At 35.4% G+C, this 18,618-nt stretch overlaps 1 protein-coding gene across 1 annotated transcript in view; it reads right to left on the bottom strand.

Moving 5' to 3' along the window:
* Nucleotides 1-17,723, bottom strand: part of LOC130218758 (rho GTPase-activating protein 21) — a 142,257-nt gene extending 124,534 nt beyond the window's left edge. Inside the window, exons 1-2 of the mRNA XM_056451017.1 lie at nucleotides 17,448-17,723; nucleotides 14,820-15,022 (exon numbers count right to left, since the gene is read on the bottom strand). Of these exons, the coding sequence (XP_056306992.1) occupies nucleotides 14,820-14,891 (72 nt within the window). The 5' untranslated portion in view covers nucleotides 14,892-15,022; nucleotides 17,448-17,723. The remainder of the gene's footprint in view (nucleotides 1-14,819; nucleotides 15,023-17,447) is intronic.
* Between the last annotated feature and the right edge of the window lie 895 nt (nucleotides 17,724-18,618).

The following is an 18,618-nucleotide window of genomic DNA, read 5'->3' as shown; positions in this document are numbered from 1 at the left end:
AGACATATAGATCAACTTTGAAAGTTCTGTCATTAATGAACTGAGTTCCCCCTTAAGAGTGAATGGAACACTCCAGGGTTCACAACCTCATATTCTGACCCCTTCCCACCAGCCCAGAGGCCAATCAGATGAAATCAATACCGGTAGTGAAGCTCTCGTTCTGTCACAGCACACATCAAAAGAACAAATCAATGATGGGCTGCCAAATCACTGGATAAAAACCACACACACACACACACATGACATTTGGATAGCCCACTCAGGCATAGGCTGATGTGACACAAACTCATCACATGACTCAGTCATATAACTCAGCCAATGAGATACAGTTATTAATATCTCTTGAGAGGACATAAAAACACACACAAAAAAAACTTGCACAAGCTGAACTGATGTGTTGACCATATTTTGTATTTTCACGATTATCTGCATTTGGCGAATGTGGCCATCTTCATTTTAATTGTTCAGACCTTCGTTCATATGATTAGTATACTTTGCCATTTATTTTGGCCAAACCAGCAACTTGGTGGTTGCCTTTTATATCCCTTGAACAGACTGTAAGCATCCAAAAAGCTAAAACTTTCCCTAACCCTAACGCCAAAGAGCTCCCATCAGGCACACATTGTCATAACACGTTAATATCTGGTTAAACTTAGGCCGCAATGTCGGGTGACCAAAATTCAATATTGTGTTGGAAAGTGACCAAAATCCAACGTCGAGTCTTAAACCAACGTCATATTGATGTCAAATACTGACATTAACCAAAATGCAAAGCCTGTTAGACGTCATAGTGGTAACGTCCACACAAAGTCAAGCTGCAACATCATTAGACATTGATATTTGGTTGGTTTTAGGTTGCGTTGGAAAGTGACCAATAACGTCTGTCCAAAATCCAACATACTTGATGTCAACCTGATTTTCATTTCCACCCAAAAAACAATGTCCCCATGATATTGGGGTACAACATCAATCTGACGCCATGTTGATGTCTTGTGCATACTGTGCCATTACCCCTAAAATCAGTTCAGGCTTGATATCAACACGATTTTCATTTCCACCCAAAATGCAACATCCCCACGATGTTGGGGTACAACATCAATCTGACGTCATGTTGATGTCCTGTGCCTACTGTGCCATTGCTCCCTAAAATCAGTTCAGGCTTGACCCCAACACCAAACCAAATCCTTTATCTAGCACTAAATCAAATTAGTCAATCAGAATGCTTGTACAGTACAGCTTGGCAAAACCATAAAAAAATCATATATAATGTGACATAAACAGCAAAAGATTTACTCCTGCAGTAATCCATTCATTCAATTTACAGTCTTTCTTTGAGTTAAAGCTTACAGGTAAATGTGTGATTGTGAGAAAATAGGAGATGTCCATGCAGATCCAAAAACAACTGAGGCGCTGGAATAACCAAACAATCATAATAAAGACAACAGCTATGTGTGAAATGTGCAAAGCCGAACATTTCTAATGTACGGTGACGGCTGCGGTCAGGGTATGAACGCTAAAGCTATGCAGAGAATTCAGATGCAATCAAGAATAAACTCAGCGGGACAAATGAAACTCATGAAAATAAAAGTGACAAAGGAATGTGGCATCCTTTCGCTGACAGGAAGTTACATTGTCACAGACGGAATTCCATAGATTTTGTAGAAAGAATAATTGCTGAAACAAGACTCTTTATTAGGAAAGGACTCTTCAACTCCAGGCCCTTGAGGCTTAGTGTGTAACAGACTTTAGTTCCATTGTTATTTTAACACACTTGATGGTAATTTAAAGTAATTTTGGACACACTGATTAGCTTATTTCAATGTGTTTTGTTAAGGCTAGTACTATAATCAGCATTGGCCTTCCAGGACTGGAGTGTAAGAGTCCCTACACAAAGTTTTGGTAAAATTAACTCTACTCAGAGACTAGGTCAAAGAGGTAATTATTACATACTGCACATGCTGTTTTTTAAACCAGTGGTCCTCAACCTTTCTATCACCGCAGACCAGTCAACATATTACAATTTTGCCATGAACCAGGGAGTGGCGGGATGGGCTGGGGTTGGTGTTGGGTGGTCGGAGGTTGAACGGTCAATTCTTGTCACGTGACTCCTCGCGGCATTCATTTAACTGGTGCATCTGGATGGCGCCGCTTGTGCGCACAATCTCTGCACCTCCACTGGAAATAACCAACTTGTGCAAACTCTAGAAAAGACACGATATGCGACCGGCCCCTAAAAGGCCGCAGTCATTTGTGATCTCCAGCAGTTGATCTTCTTGCACAGACTTGCTGGATTCACCTGATTAGTTAACAAATGGGTTGCGGATCCATTCCTTGGCAGTTCTTCATGGGGCATTTTTCCCCTTAGCAAAGAGACTTTCCAAAGACATCTGTTTCCTACTCGTTTTGCTGCTTGTGGGTTAAATTTGGGTGACCGAGTGACCGAGATGTGAAGCGGGAGAATACAGTCATTTTTCAAAATAAAAGATTTTACAAAATAAAAGATCCTTCAGACTCAGATAATAAATAAAACAGTAAAAATTAATGATTTCTTGTGCGGCCCAGTACCAATTGATCCATGGACCGGTACCGGTCTGCGACCCAGGGGTTGGCGACCACTGTTTTATACCAATGTCACCAACCGAGACCGATCCATCAATCCACAGTCTGAATTTTATAAATGTTAACCAAGTTTTAAATAAAACATGCACTGTTATTTCTACATATTGTCACAATGTATGTGACATCAAAGCAAGGGACTTGGTGCAACAGAGTAGTTGGTAGCATCTAAACACAGATTTACACTGGGCGTGTGTAATATCCAAAAGCAAAACTGCCTCACTAACCTGGTTTCCATCCTAACGTCAAGTGAATCTTTCCAAAGTTTGTAAAAAAATGAAATGCCAAATGCATATTAGGTCCATTTCCAGAGTTGCTGAGTTGTTAGAGCAGCAGACTGTAATATTGGTAACCTAGCAACCAAAGGTAAATAGCGCAAGCATAAAAGAGTTACATTGGTGTAAATTTGGTACGTCACAGTTTAATCTGCAAATGTATTTCCATGTCCCATTATTTATTAACCCTTTTTGTTAAAAACCACAACTTTTTTTGTGAATTAGGCAATTTTACCGCATTTAATTAGAGTTAATAAGAATGGAGGATCCCAGACTATAGTAATCTATACCAGTCTGCCTCCTTTCTGACTACAGACTCCTGAACACGGAAAAAAGATTATACTGCACTGTATACCCAATGATTAACCACTATGAATTGAATATGCAGTTCACACTTCCCTTAAATGAGACACTCATGATGCTTCCCGAAGGAAGATTGGAGCTCTGAGAGGTTCATTGGCAGAATTGTCTGTCTCTAGAGTGGATTCGGGTCAAGAACTGGAACACCGGGTTTACGGAAATCTTCTGGATTAGAGATCAAAGCATGTATAGAATTTGAGTATCTAAAGAGGATGCTGATCTTACCATTTCAGATTTGATGGGACTTTTACAAAATCCCCGCTGAGTGAAAACAAAGCAAAACGAAAAAGATCAGACCACCTAAGGCTTTGCAGACTGGTCTGTGCTGAAGCTATAGTTGACCAGCGAAGACTGGCAGTAATATGACTGTACAATATGACAATATACACTCACCGGCCACTTTATTAGGTACACCTTACTAGTACTGGATTGGACCGAACTGAACTGTTAGACAGAAGTGCCTTAATCCTTTGTGGCATAGATTCAACAAGGTACTGGAAACATTCCTCAGAGATTTTGGTCTATATTGACATGATAGCATCACGCAGTTGCTGCAGATTTGTCAGCTAAACATCCATGATGTGAGAATACCGTTCCACCACATCCCAAAGGTGCTCTATTGCATTGAGATATGGTGACTGTGGAGACCATTTGAGTACAATGAACTCATCGTCATGTTCAAGAAACCAGTCTGAGTTGATTTACGCTTTATGACATGGTGCGTTATCCTGCTTGAAGTAGCCATCAGAAGATGGGTACACTGTGGTCATTAAGGGATGGACATGGTCAGCAACAATACTCAGGTAGGCTGTGGTGTTGACACGATGCTCAATTAGTACTAATGGGCCCAAAGTGTGCCACGAAATTATCCCTCACACATTACACCACCACCACCAGCAGCCTGAACCGTTAATATAAGGCAGGATGGATCCATGCTTTCATGGTGTTGAGGCTAAATTCTGACGCTACCATCCGAATGTCGCAGCAGAAATCGAGACTCATCAGACCAGGTAACGTTTTTCCAATCTTCTACTGTCCAATTTTGGTGAGCCTGTGTAAATTGTAGCCTCAGTTTCCTGTTCTTAGCTGACAGGAGTGACCTGGTGTGGTCTTCTGTTGCTGTAGCCCATCTGCCTCAGGGTTCGACGTATTGTGTGTTCAGAGATGCTCTTGTGCATACCTCGGTTGTACCTAATAAAGTGGCCAGTGAGTGTATATCATATGGACAAAATAAGAAGAATATAATTTTATATTATTCTCTATGTAATTTGTGGTGTAATAAAGTACATTTTTAAGGCAATAGATTTTCATAACTTAAATGATTGCAATATCACACACCAAAGCAGAGATGCAGACAGACATGAATAACAACATTTGCAATAGGGATGCTCATTTCGGTTAATTTTGCCAACTGACAACTGCCGCTCGTTTACCGAATATTAACGATTAATATTAACAATTATTGACATCTCTATTTTGGCTCTGACACATTAAATATTGAATTTTAAAATACTGATTTATTTTAACATGTAAACAGCAGCATACAGAACATCAGAACAACAGCACATCTTCAAGCACTTGTAGCATTTCCAACATCATAGAAAAACAGAATAAACTAAATAAAAGAATAAAATATAAAGGTCTGCCCTAGATATTTTTCACTTAAATGATAAATTTAGATTACAAAACAAAAACACTGACTGGATCCTTTTTAAGAACTGGCATAGGCTGCTTGTCCAATCATGTTTTTTTTTTTTTTCGTCAAATAAAAATAGCAGGCTACCTTAAATCGATCACTCCACGGAAAATATGCATTTAATCAATGGAAACCCCACCTCTGTTTTCATTTGATTGAAGAATGAAAAATACAGGACTGACGTGACACGCTTTTTCAGCTCAAGAGTTTTTTAATTAACCGCGAGCACACAGCGCATAACGGCAAAACACTCGTAGCCGTTAGCAACACAATTCAAAAGACGCTCCCCTCAATGCAAAAAACGTGTTCACTGTGATCGCCCCCTTATACAGCCAAACTTTAAAAATATTTATAACAATATTTTTTAATCATTTAACTGATACCATTATTCAGTTAAAAACGCACCTTTTCGGTTAACGATTAATCGGTTAGTATGAGCATCCCTAATTTGCAATATTGAAAGTACAATCTTAAATGTTTTTATAGTGATTTATTTTATATTTCCACAAATATGGAAACATATTTTCAAGCAAACATTTGCCCTAATTCTACATAAAGTGGGAAATATGATCACATATGAATGAGTAAATGTTTAAATATATAGTTTACCATGTAAAAAAAGAAATAGTCCCAATAAAATTTGGTCTATATACAGTTAAAGTCAGAATTATTAGCCCCCTTTTGATTTTTTTTTTTCTTTTTTAAATATTTCCCAAACCATGTTTAACAGAGCAAGGAAATTTTCACAGTGTGCCTGATAATATTTTTTCTTCTGGAGAAAGTCTTATTTTTTTTAATTCGGCTAAAATAAAAGCAGTTATTAATTTTTTTTTTTATATTTTAAGGTCAAAATTATTAGCCCCTTTAAGCTATTTATTTTTTCCGATAGTCTACAGAACAAACCATCATTATACAATAACTTGCCTAATTACCCTAACCTGCCTAGTTAACCTAATTAAACCAGTTAAGCCTTTAAATGTCACTTTAAGCTGTATAGAAGTGTCTTGAAAAATACCCAGTAAAATATTATTTACTGTTGTCATGGCAAAGATAAAATAAATCAGTTATTAGAGATGAGTTATTAAAACTATTATGTTTAGAAATGTGTTGAAAAAAATCTTCTCTCCGTTAAACAGAAATTAGGGAAAAAAATAAACAGGAGGGCTAATAATTCAGGGGCTAATAATTCTGACTTCAACTGTATAAACTAATAATTGATTGAAATGGTACTATATTATGCTATTTATCATTATCAGGATATGCAATGACTTACATTACGAAATTCGATTTTTGTCCTATCGCCCAGCCCTAGACAGAAATTCCCGCCTCAGTACAGCAATGTCAAAAACGATGGGGAACTGCCTGTGCATACTCTGATTTGTGGGTGTTTATGGCATTACCTGATTTGCATGGTCTATTTTTAGCCAATCCTCTCCTCAGTGTCAGACAGTTTTGTGCGAAGAGCATTTCCCAAATATATTGGAATAGAGGGCAAGCCAAAGGCAGGCACACAGAAGCACATTCACATAAGCGGGAGAGACTATAGACTGAAAGAGAGGGGTAATTCCGTATTTACACATACACACTCACACACTGAAATCCAGCACCTCACCTTGTCTGAGCCTCTGTTTTGCTGAACAGACATCTAAAATCAATGCATATGAAAACAGGATAAGCTGAAGGGGCAACTGAAAGCTCTGATTTAAGACAGCACAAATAAAAAAGCCCTGACAACACTGGATTATGGTTTAGCCTGTTGGATTCAATGAGACAATGGTCAGATCTAAACTGAGAGTTTGTAAAGGGCGGTGGTTTAAAGGGGGTTATTATCCTGATGTAGAATAGATGGGGGTAAAATGATATAGGATTTTGAACAATTTTTAAAAATATTTAGATTTTAATTAGGGCGTCACGGTGGTAGCACAGCAAAAAGGTCGCTGGAGCAGGAAGGTCGCTGGTTTGAGCCTCGGCTGGGTCAGTTAGCATTTCTGTCTGGAGTTTGCATGTTCTCCCCGTGCTCGTGTGGGTTTCCTCCTGGTGCTTCGGTTTCCCCCATAGTCCAAAGACATGTGGTGAATTGGATAGGCTACATTGTCCATAGTGTATGTGTGTGAATGAGTATCTGTGAGTGTTTCCCAGTAATGGGCTGCAGCTGGAATGGAATGGTGTATGCTGTATAAGTTGGCGGTTTATTCCGCTGTGGCGACCCCAGATTGATAAAGGGACTAAGCCGAAAAAGAAAATGATGAATGTTTATGGTAAAGATTAATAATCACATTTAATGCAACTTGACGCTGTTGAAATTCGTAGCAATTACATTAGTTAACCAATAGGTGGCAACAAACAACCATCAAAAATATGCCATTGAATAATTCTTCAAAAATGATACATCTAGTAATGAAACATGAAGTCTTATGAGTGAATTATTGCACCATTAATTGAAAATGAGACAAAAAATAAATATGATGTGTTATACACAATTGTTGTTTGATTTATACATTTAGCAACAGTAGCAAAGATCGTTTTTACAGTATTGAATATTTGACTTTTTCTTTGTTCAGCTGATTATTTCTTCATTTTCAATTTTATTCGGTTCTAAGTTCTGTTTGTTAAAACCAAAAGTTTCTTGCTGTAATGTTTTTGTAATAAATTGAAGCAAATTCCATTTGTTTCCTCCCTTTTTTGCTGATCCAAATAATGACCATAGTGTGAACAGCGAGATTTGTGATCTGTTACACCACTATGCATTGAAATGCATTAAAAAGTTTTCCGTTTTCAGTAAAAATGCCCCCTTTGTTAGCAAAAAGCTTTACAACACAAACACTAAATTCAGAGCCTCCACAAGGTGACCTCGTCTAAGGAACACCAGAGTATATATATGTGTGTGTGAGAGATGGAGGTGTAAAAGCGAGGAGCAGCTGGGCTTTAATTACCCTCCATGGCACTGGCGTCCTCACAGGGGGCAGGGAGACACAAAGAGAGGGAGACAGACAGGGAGAGACGCCCTCATTAGACATGGAGAACTAGATGGGAAGGAATAACAGTTCCACCTGAGACCACCGGGCACAAGATACCCATGAGGGTCGTCTAATAAGTTTCAGGAGAGATGAGAGCAGGTACAGTCCTGCACTCTTCCATGTTCTACAAGGAAGAACTTAAGAAAATGCACAGTCAAAATTATTAGCCCTCCTGTGATTTTTTTTTTTATGTATTTCCCAAATAACATTTAACAGAGAAAGGAATTTTTCACAGTATTTCCTATAATATTTTTTCTTCTGGAGAAACTCTTATTTGTTATATTTAGGCTAGAATAAAAGCAGCTTTGAAAGGATTTTAGGGTCAATATTATTAGCCTTCTTAAGCAACTGTCTACAGAACAAACCAGTGTTATACAATGACTTGCCTGAAGCTGAATACTATCTTGAAAAATATCTAGTAAAATATTATGTACTGTCATCATGGCATAGATAAAAGAAATCAGTTATTAGAAATGAGTTATTAAAATTAATATATTTAGAAATGGGGGGGGGGGTATAGAAAGAGGCTAATAATTCAGGAGGGCACATAATTCTGACTTCAACTGTATGTGCTCTAATCTCATTTACTCTTTATGCGTGTCTTGGGGGTGATGTTATTGAGCTTGAACACTGCTTTAGCTCATGTTAAAAGCCCGAGCGGAGGACTCCAGGGTGATAATGAATTAAACAAGCTTCATTAAAGGCGTGAAACATAACTGGACACAACAGTTAACCACGAGGGACATCAAATGTGAAGATGATGTTCTGATTTGCCAGTGGCATAATGGCTAGACATTCCACTTAATTTTTGTCTTTCTGTTCTGCATAAATGACAACAAAGCTGTCTATCTAGATTGAATTTATACTGGAATAGTAATTAAGTAATTAGCTGCCTTCTTCTAAGGCGCCGTTTACAGTAATATGCTTTAGTTTTAAAACGCATACGTTTTGCTACAGTTATGCTTTCCGTCCACACCGGAGTTTTCAAGCCCCGAAAACAGAGTGTTTTGGAAACGCTGAAGAGGCCATTTTGGTTTTAAAACGTTGCTGCTCTGTGTCAGTGGGGATTTGGAGAAAACGGAAACATCTGAAAACGGAGGCGTGGCTGCAGACAATCGCCTGATCTGATTGGGCCCTTTTTTCAATAGTAAGTTCACAAATTTCAGTCATGAATCCTTTCAGACTTTGCATGTTTGATATGGAAAACAAACTCCCGAGGACACGTCGGGTAAATCTTCAAAGCGAACAGAGTAACGTCATTTTATAACGTTTTATAACGTCATTCACATCACCTTGGCTAAGCTGTTTAATCTTAACAATAAAATGAAAACATGATATAAGGACCTGCCTATTTTCATTTTGATTATTAAGAACTTAACAGACACCAAAAATGTTGAGGCATCGTGTAGCTACATATTTATATGACCGTCATCTTCCCTGTATGCATATTTATAACAAAACTGAGCCTATAACACAAATGCCTCCCTTCATTTTCTTCGAAAAATACGAAACATACTCTGTCTCTTTAGCTGAATAACAGTTTTAATTATCAATAGTGGCCATTATAAAAGTATAACGTACAATAACTTTATACAATATTGGAAATAAAGGCAATCAGTGTGCAGAATCAGTATACGTGGTTACATAAATTAATATATTAACTTATCTTTGCGCTTAGCCAAAGCACGTTACCTGAGAACAAGTAATAGATTCAATAGACCAAAGAGTCGTTAGATAGAGACAAGAGGATCCTGTATGCCGCAGATCCTGTCGACGTGCACTGTTCTCACCTGGGGAGGTGTGCTTAAAGCACCTGCTGACTGGAGCTCAGACATGCGCATACGCTGCAGTGCATGCCAGAGTGTGTGTGTGATCACGTGATGTGCGTTTTCAGCAGTACAGTGTGGATGACTTGTCCAAAATCAGTAACTATTCAGTAAGTTTCCAGAATGGTTAGGATGCTGCCTTGCCTGTAGACGGCAAGACAACTCAACAGATATTCAAGAGGAACTACAGTCTGTACACCACATAAAGTTAACACAAAATATTCCATTCAAATACAAGAGCAAATCTCACTCTTTTAAATTAAATCCCAAACTGCATAACACAGTGGTGGCTGTGCAGGGATGCTGAGTGAAGCCCAGATGCTGTTAACTCAAGAAGGCATTATTTAATGGTGTGGATAAAAGCTTTTTTATGAGTCTGCTGGGGACATTCACACACCTGCTGAGAACTTCAGTTACTGTTTAACTTTAGAACTAGGTAGCGGTGAGACGCAATGAACTGAGACAACCAGGGCACCATTACAAACTCAGATTCAGAGTGAAGAGACAAATGTACAGCCATAAACTATGCATTTATGTACGTCAATGCATTGTTTAACAGTTACTTCCTTTTGTCATACAATTTTAAATACCAACTAACAAAATAATGAAAAATATCCATCTAGCATCTTCATATACTAATAATAGACTTCTTCATATAATAGACTTATCTTCATATAATAACAGACAGTGCAGTGGAATTGAGCAACCACTTAATACTGTTAAAGGGATAGTTTGCCTAAAAATTATAATGGTTCCAAATCTTTATGAGTTTCTTTCTTCTGTTAAACACAAATAATAATAATAATAATAATAATAATAATAATAATAATAATAATAATAATAATACATAAAAATATAGACGTCAATGGTTACAGGTTTGGAACAGGTATTAAATTATTGAAGTCATTATATTATATTATATTGTATTTACATTATATAATTACATTATATTATATTATATAAAATTATAAAGGATTAAATAATGACAGAATTTTCAGTTTTGCGTGAACTGACCCCTTTAAGAGTTTTAGACGGACGTTAATCCAAAAAAGTAGGGATGTTCTGATACCCCTTTTCCCTTCCTGATATCGATTCCGATACCTGAGCTCAGGATATCGGCCGGTACCGAGTAGTGAACCGATACCTGAGAGTGTATCTGTAGAAACCGTTGTGTATAATACTAGCTAGGGCTGCACGATATTGGAAAAATCTGACATTGCGATGTTTAATTTTTCTGCAATAAATATTGCGATATGAATACAGTTTAACAAGATGGTTTAACTAGTTATCTGGGGAGTCTAACAGTATCCCGGCACAGAAACTGAAAAATCACAATACAAAAAAATTTTCTTATGTCTCATTTCTAGTACAAATATCTAAACATTAAGATCAGATCAAGTGAAATATCGTTTTGTTTTCACCTTTAGATAGATTAAATAAGTCAAAATTGAGTTTTTTTCCTTAAAATAAGCAAAATAATCTGCCAATATGGTACGTAAAAAACTTTATTTGGCTTTAAAATGTAGATATTTTAACTAGAAACAAGACTAAATTTGTAAATAAGATTTTTTTTCATAAGTCATACAAATAATTACATATACTTCCAAACCTTATCATTTTTTGTGGTCAAAAACTCTCTTTAAATTCTCTCTAAACTCTCTTTAAATGCAGACTTAAAAACATGCGGGCCTTAAAAACACATGCTTACATTAATATTATTTTACTAAATAATTGTTAAACTGTAAAGCAATAATTCTTAATCAAACACATGAACCGCTTATTCTAAAGCAAACATAATGCAACCATTCTTCAAAAACAACGCAACGTTACTTAAAAATATGCAATATTTTGCACTGATCCTTTTAAGCAATGCTTTTTCTGGCTGAAGTAGAAACAAACACGTAGAATATAAATACCAAATCCCTCTAGACACATGATCTGTTGACGTGTTTGCAAACTACTGTGCCCACCAACCTTCTGTACCCACAGTCCCAGAGCCCACTCTGTAAGGAGATTACACACATACTGGTATTGCCATTACTGACTGGTTAATCCAAGCATGCGTTTTGCAGCGCTGCGTTATGTTCTTCTGACATGTGCTGTTACATCATCACCACTGAGATTCTGACTGGCCACACAAAATCCAAAGCTGCTGCTGCTGTAGTATTCTGAAGACTGACATTATGCACTGGCAGCCGCACGACATTACTGAGATTAGATAAGTAAGGGCTTTGCTTGCCAAATAAAATAAACAGGCTACTTCATTTAATGATTGCGGCTTCAATGTAAACAGTCAGCGGCTGTCTCTAAAAATATATATTTATTAACACTATGCCATGAGTTCATCAATAAAAAGTGCATTTTATTATTATGGAATATAATGCTGCATGGCATAAAATTAGTGATAATAATGGAAGAGAAAAGGTTTTTTTTGGGGGGGGGGATTAAAATTAGAAAAATTAGAAGAATTTTCGGTAATACTTTATAATAACTACACGCTATGAATCTATTAAACATTAGCAAACATTGAATTCAATATCTGTTAAGTATTAACTCTACAGACATTAGTAAGCAGTTTATAAATACAGCTACAAATGCTGTACTCTTGAGTGCTTAATAATTGTATTTTCATACTTTGTTAATGAATCATTTTTCATTACTTAATAAAGTATTGCATTATTTACGAACTAGTAATTTAAGAATAGTTGGTGCTATGTTAAGATCATTCAGAATGCATAAGTAAATGATTAATAAACTATTTAAATGAACATTTATGTATCTTATTATTCAGGCGTATAATAGTTAAATTGTATGTTAATAAATGCTTTATTATCTCAACTTCATCCAGTTTTGTGACCTAATCTAAAGTGAGGACTATTAATGCTTTATGAATCCCTTATAAATGACTATTAAACGCTCCGTTAAATTCTAAACAGGAAAAAAAGAAAACAATAACTTTATTGATTTCTATTTATTTGAAGATACACAAATGAAACTGTATCAAATGAACAATAATTATTTTTACAGTTTAAGCTTCGCTAAATAACTTTGAAACGTTGTTTCATAATATACTGTTAATTATTATATTGTTGTTGTTTCATCCAATTGCATTTATTTCTAATTGTATTTGGACACTCCTGTTATTCTGCAATGTTTAAAGTTGACAGTAATTTTATTTTTTACATAAGATTGCAAACACTTATTGTTAATTTGATACTAAGCCTTTAATTGTCATTTATAAGAGATTTATGAAGCATAAATAGTCCTCACTTTAGATTAGGTCACAAAACTGCATGAAGTTGACTGATTAAAGCATTTATTAACATACAAAGTAACTATTACTATTATTATTAGTGTCTAAATAATAAAATATATAAATGCTGATTTGAATAGTTTATTAATTGTTTACCAACTCATTCTGAAAGATTCCAAAAGCCACCAACTACTCTTAAATATAAATGGTTTGTAAATAATACAATACTGAATTTAGTAATGAACAATTCTTAAGTGATAAAGTATAATAATACAATTATTAAGCACATTATAAATGTGCTTATAAGTGAAGATTACAGCGTTTGTAGCTGTTTTTATAAACGACTTCCTAACGTCTATTAATGTAGAGTTAATGCTTAACAGATAATGAATTAACTATTTACTAATGCTTAATAAATGATTCATAGTGTATAGTAATTTTAAAGTATTACCAAATTTTCGTCCAGTAGTAAATACAAATATTAAATAAAAGGTTAGTTTACCTAAAAATGGAAATTTGATTTAATAAAAACATCCACGATGTAAGTTTAATTCTGAAGTAAAACATTGAAAGAGACACCAAAAACTTAAAAATTCTGCCATCATTTATTCAACCTTCATTTGTTCTAAATATGTTTAGTTTAGTTAAAATTTGACAGGACAGCAGCACAATTCCCTGCATCGAACACACATTCAAAACAATATTTAACTAATGAAAATACTAATATTCAATCATTCAATTTCCTTCGGATTAGTTTTAACCCTTCAGGCTGCAACCCAGTACTGGGAAACATCCAGCCCAGTACCAGCCCAGCCCAGATTGGCCAGCCCAGTCACCAGACATGAACATTATTGAGCATGTCTGGGGTAATATGAAGGAGGAGGCATTGAAGATGAATCCAGAGAATCTTGATGAACTCTGGGAAACATCCATACACACTCATTTACACACACACTACGTTTATTCAAATCCAATGGATACCAGCATTTTGAGAGTCAGGCAAACACAACAAACACTTTTCACTGTCATTTGAAACACGATCTTCCTGTCATTTCATGTCAAACTCGCAAAAAATGAGCTGACACAGTCTGCTTACAAGATTTTATCTAGAAGTACAAATAAGTACCATTTTGATGAACAATACAACACACATGTCTTCATCTATCCATTGTAAACAAACAGCACCAGCTCCAACTTTTTTGCACCCAATCATTCGTTCATTTACCTTTGGCTTAGTCCCATATTTATTAGGGGCCACCACCGTGGAATGAACCAGTGGAATGCATATAATAAATATTATTATGTTAAATAATTAATATTACAATATTAAAACATAATATTAACTTCAATAATAACTTCAAATTTTCTAAAAGAGATGATACAACATAAATAAATAAATGACATTAGATATGATTTGTCAGTTCAATTTGTGATAAATAACTAAATTGTTTTCCTTTGGACACACTATTAAAAACATCCATCAACATGCTCGGAGTATAAAAATCGAGTCTAGAAGTCATTAAAATGTCACATTCTAACAAGATATGTTTTATGGTGAGAGAAGCTTGCTTTAATAATAGCTAAACTCAAATTTTTCACACAAGTTTGAGTTTGTTCAAAGGCTTGAACAGACCAGAATTGATACATACGTAACATAGACAAGTCAGTAGAAGAAACTTAATTTAATAAAACTTTGCATTTGATATCCTACCAAAAAATCTCATGCAGACAACCAACCAGTTTCATTGCACATTCAAAAGCAGCAAAATTATTTACCTCACAAACTGACGACACGGCTGGATGTTTCTTCTCATCGTGTTGTGACGATGCGGTCCAACGTGTCGCCATTATTTCATTTCAGAGCACAAAGGCAGAGGTCCTCTGGAGCCCAACATTGAGATGAGAGAAATCAAAGTGTTATATTCCCAATAGTCTAATCCACGCCGTCCGATTTCTTCATGCCCGAACACTGTGAGGTCCTGCAGCCAAAGAAAGGTCACTTGAGAGGACACAATGTAGGACAGATACACACCTAAAATGAGTGTGACATTAAAGCAGATCTATTCTAGTCAACAACCACCAACATACCTTCCCAACATGCCCATTTGTTAAGTACAGAAGTGTGGAAAATTGTTGAATGCATTTGTTTGTTTATTAACTATAGTAGGCATATGTATAGATGATAACTTCATGAAATTGAATAGTGCAATAAAGTAAAAGGATTTCATGCGAAATTGCGAAGGTCATAAACAAAAATAAAGCTTTCATCAAAACAGTACTGTAAAAATACTCAAAAAGGTCTCTGTCAGCATTTTCAAATCATTTTATTTGATTTACCAAAGTTGCACCGGTGATAATTTCACATACTGAGGTAAAGTTTTATTATTCTTATTATTTATATAATATTTTTTATATAAAGATTTTATATTCGAACATTCATTCATTTTTTAACAGTCACACAGTCCCTATATTAATTAACAACACAATATCCGGTCTAAAATCCTACTTAAAAACAATATTAATACTATTTTATTGACTTTGAACAATGTTGTACTTTGATAGTCTCTGGCTGCTAATATGATTTCCCTATTTATAATTCTCTAAGAATGTTCCTAAAGTTATATTGAGAAGGTAAAAGTCAGAATGTGCGAATATGAAACCAATTATACCTCAATGTTTTACATCTGTCACATCCATTACAAAGTTTTTTCCTCATAAATGCAACATTTTATTTTGATAAAATAAAACAAACATATTATTTTTTTGTTCTACAGAGAGAACTCATCCTTCTGATTCGTTTTATTTCTATTGGGTCATGCAGTTTTAATTCACAGATTTTTTAACAAAGTGTCTTGTATTCTGTAAACTCACATAGACTACTTTTTTGGTTTATTCTCTAAATTAAAATATGAAACATGTTAGCATTTTTCTGATCTTTTAACTCGCTGGTTAGTTTTTTTGGAAAATATAAACATATGTTTTAGTTCAATTTCGATTTTACTGCCAATGTCACATGCGTAACGCTGGAAATGTTGGTAAACTAAAGAGTAGACTGGTCAATAGTATGGAAATGAGAGTAAAACAGAGCAAGATAAACAAACACATTGAGGTAAAGATGGTTTTATATTCTCTCATTCATTCAGTGACATGCTCCCTATTGTTTACCATGGTACTTTGAATATACATGTAATGCAAGTATGACTTCAAAACAACATTAGCACAATTTAATTGACTGTGAACAATGTACTTTGATAGTCATTAGTTGCTAATATGATTTCCTTATTTAGAATTCGCAAAGAATATTTTTCTGAAGTTATTAAGAGGGTAAAAGTCTGAGTGTGCGAACATAGAGCCAACTTTACCTCAATATTTCACATCTGTCACATACATAATTGAAGTCTTTCCTCATAAATGCGACATTTTTTAGTTTTAGTTTACAGAATTTCTGCAAAATTTGTTGTATACTGTAAACTTGCATTCTTTTTTAGGGTTATCTCTCAATTAAAATATAAAATATACTTACATGCTAGCATTTTTCTGATCCTTTAACTCTCTGGTTAGTTGTTTTGGAAAATATAAACATGTTTCAATCCACTTTCAATTTTACTGGCAATGTCACATTCGTAACGCTGGAAATGTTGGTAAACTAATGAGCAGACTGGTCAATAGTATGGAAACGAGAGTAAAACAGAGCAAGGTAAACAAACACATTGAGGTAAAGATAGTATTCTCTTATTCATTCAGTGACATGCTCCCTATTGTTTACCATGGTACTTTGAATATTCAGTCTGAAATCACGTAATGGAAGTATGACTTCAAAACAACATTAGCACCTTTTAATTGCATGTGAACAATGTTGTACTTTGATAGTCATTGTGATTTCCCTATTCGCAAAGAATACTTTAATGAAAATGAAAATATATTAAAGAGAAAGTCCGATGTGTGAACATTAAACCAACTGTACATCAATAACAGACACAGTGCTACGATATATTAGGGTACAGCTGTTTTAATCAAGCAGAATTGTTATTTGACCTGCTTTGAACGATACAAGACTGCCAGCGAAAGCCTGTCATCTGACATACTGCCCTAACTAGCGTTCCATCTCGGGTCCACCATGTGTTTCTATGGCGCGATCTCTGGTATTTGAGAGACATTTCTAAATCAGTACAGAAGGTTAGTCCCGATTTAACATCGAGCCCTGTCAAGAGCAAAAACATTTTTAATGCATAAAGGATGTTTGATAGCACGAGTGTGTATTATCATTCTGTTTATTGATGTGGACTGTAAACAATCATATCTCAGTGTGAATGTCCATCTGTTCCTTTATGTTTGCTTTATTTCTGACATGGCAACAATACCTAACAATAGCAATAGAGAGAGAGAGAGGGTCGAGACACCTACCTGTTCCAGTTATTAGATGACCATGAATCATAATGCATCGTTTCTCTGCCGAACGCGAGATTAATATCCAAATATCCGATGCGTTGCAATCGATTTTCAATCTATCGACCATACAGTATTCCAGAGCCGAATGAGGGGCTTCATGATGAAAGAAAAACACAGTGAAATCGCAAAATGTAGCTGATACGGACGCGAGAATAAATGCCTAGCTTTTAAACGCAGCGCACGTATGTATCAACGATTTGAACGACCAGTTTGATCTCGGTTACTTCCAGTTGGCGGCGCGACAGATACTATTGATGTCCGATTCGCCCGCGAGTCGTTCTTTTGAATCGGTTCTTTCTGTTGAATCATTTTTTCTCGAGCGTAGAATATTGGACTTAATGAATTTATGGCTGCAAAAAACGTCTGTGGTGATAACTAGCCTGGATTCCATTTACTCGAACAAACAAAAACACAAACAAACACATAAATAAAAAAATTAAAATAAATAAGCATGTTGGTTGGAGGTTATAGACAGAATTTCTAACGATGTTTGCATGAGCTCGCATTTGAATTTATTAAGTATTCAATGCACAATTCATTATTGTTTGTATATTTATTTAAAGTCTAATCGATATTATTGTAATCATTAGTATATATATATATATATATATATATATATATATATATATATATATATATATATATATATATATATATATATAATATGTACTTTACTCTAAAGAGAAACTGTAAAATGCCTTTAGAATTCCTGTGATGCTTCTTGGCGATGATTCGAACTAAATGTGAAATCAATTCACTTGAATGAATCATTATAACGAACCGATTCGCTGAAAGACTCGCACTTCACAATGCTAAATACATTTGCTATTGACTGGCGTTCAGTCACTACAAAAGCCCGCCCACTCTGACTGCCCGCCGGGCCTGTTGTCCAATAACACGCGGTATTCAAATACGCTTTCCCACGTCAACCAACCGGAATTCTTCTTACATAAGAGGCACATGCTTATGTATTCTCTGCTCAATTACTTACAGTCACTATTTATTAATGCGGATTGTGAGTGCTTGTGTAAATCGCTAGTGGCTCAGAAAACCTGTTATTTTTTAAAGCCTGATTTTAATTTTGTTACGATGTCCTTTAGCCAGCAGAGTGTAAATGTTTTAGAGA

Source organism: Danio aesculapii, chromosome 24 (genome assembly GCF_903798145.1).
Source record: "Danio aesculapii chromosome 24, fDanAes4.1, whole genome shotgun sequence".
Lineage (NCBI taxonomy): Eukaryota > Metazoa > Chordata > Actinopteri > Cypriniformes > Danionidae > Danio > Danio aesculapii.
This window is presented reverse-complemented; position numbering and strand designations above follow the sequence as displayed.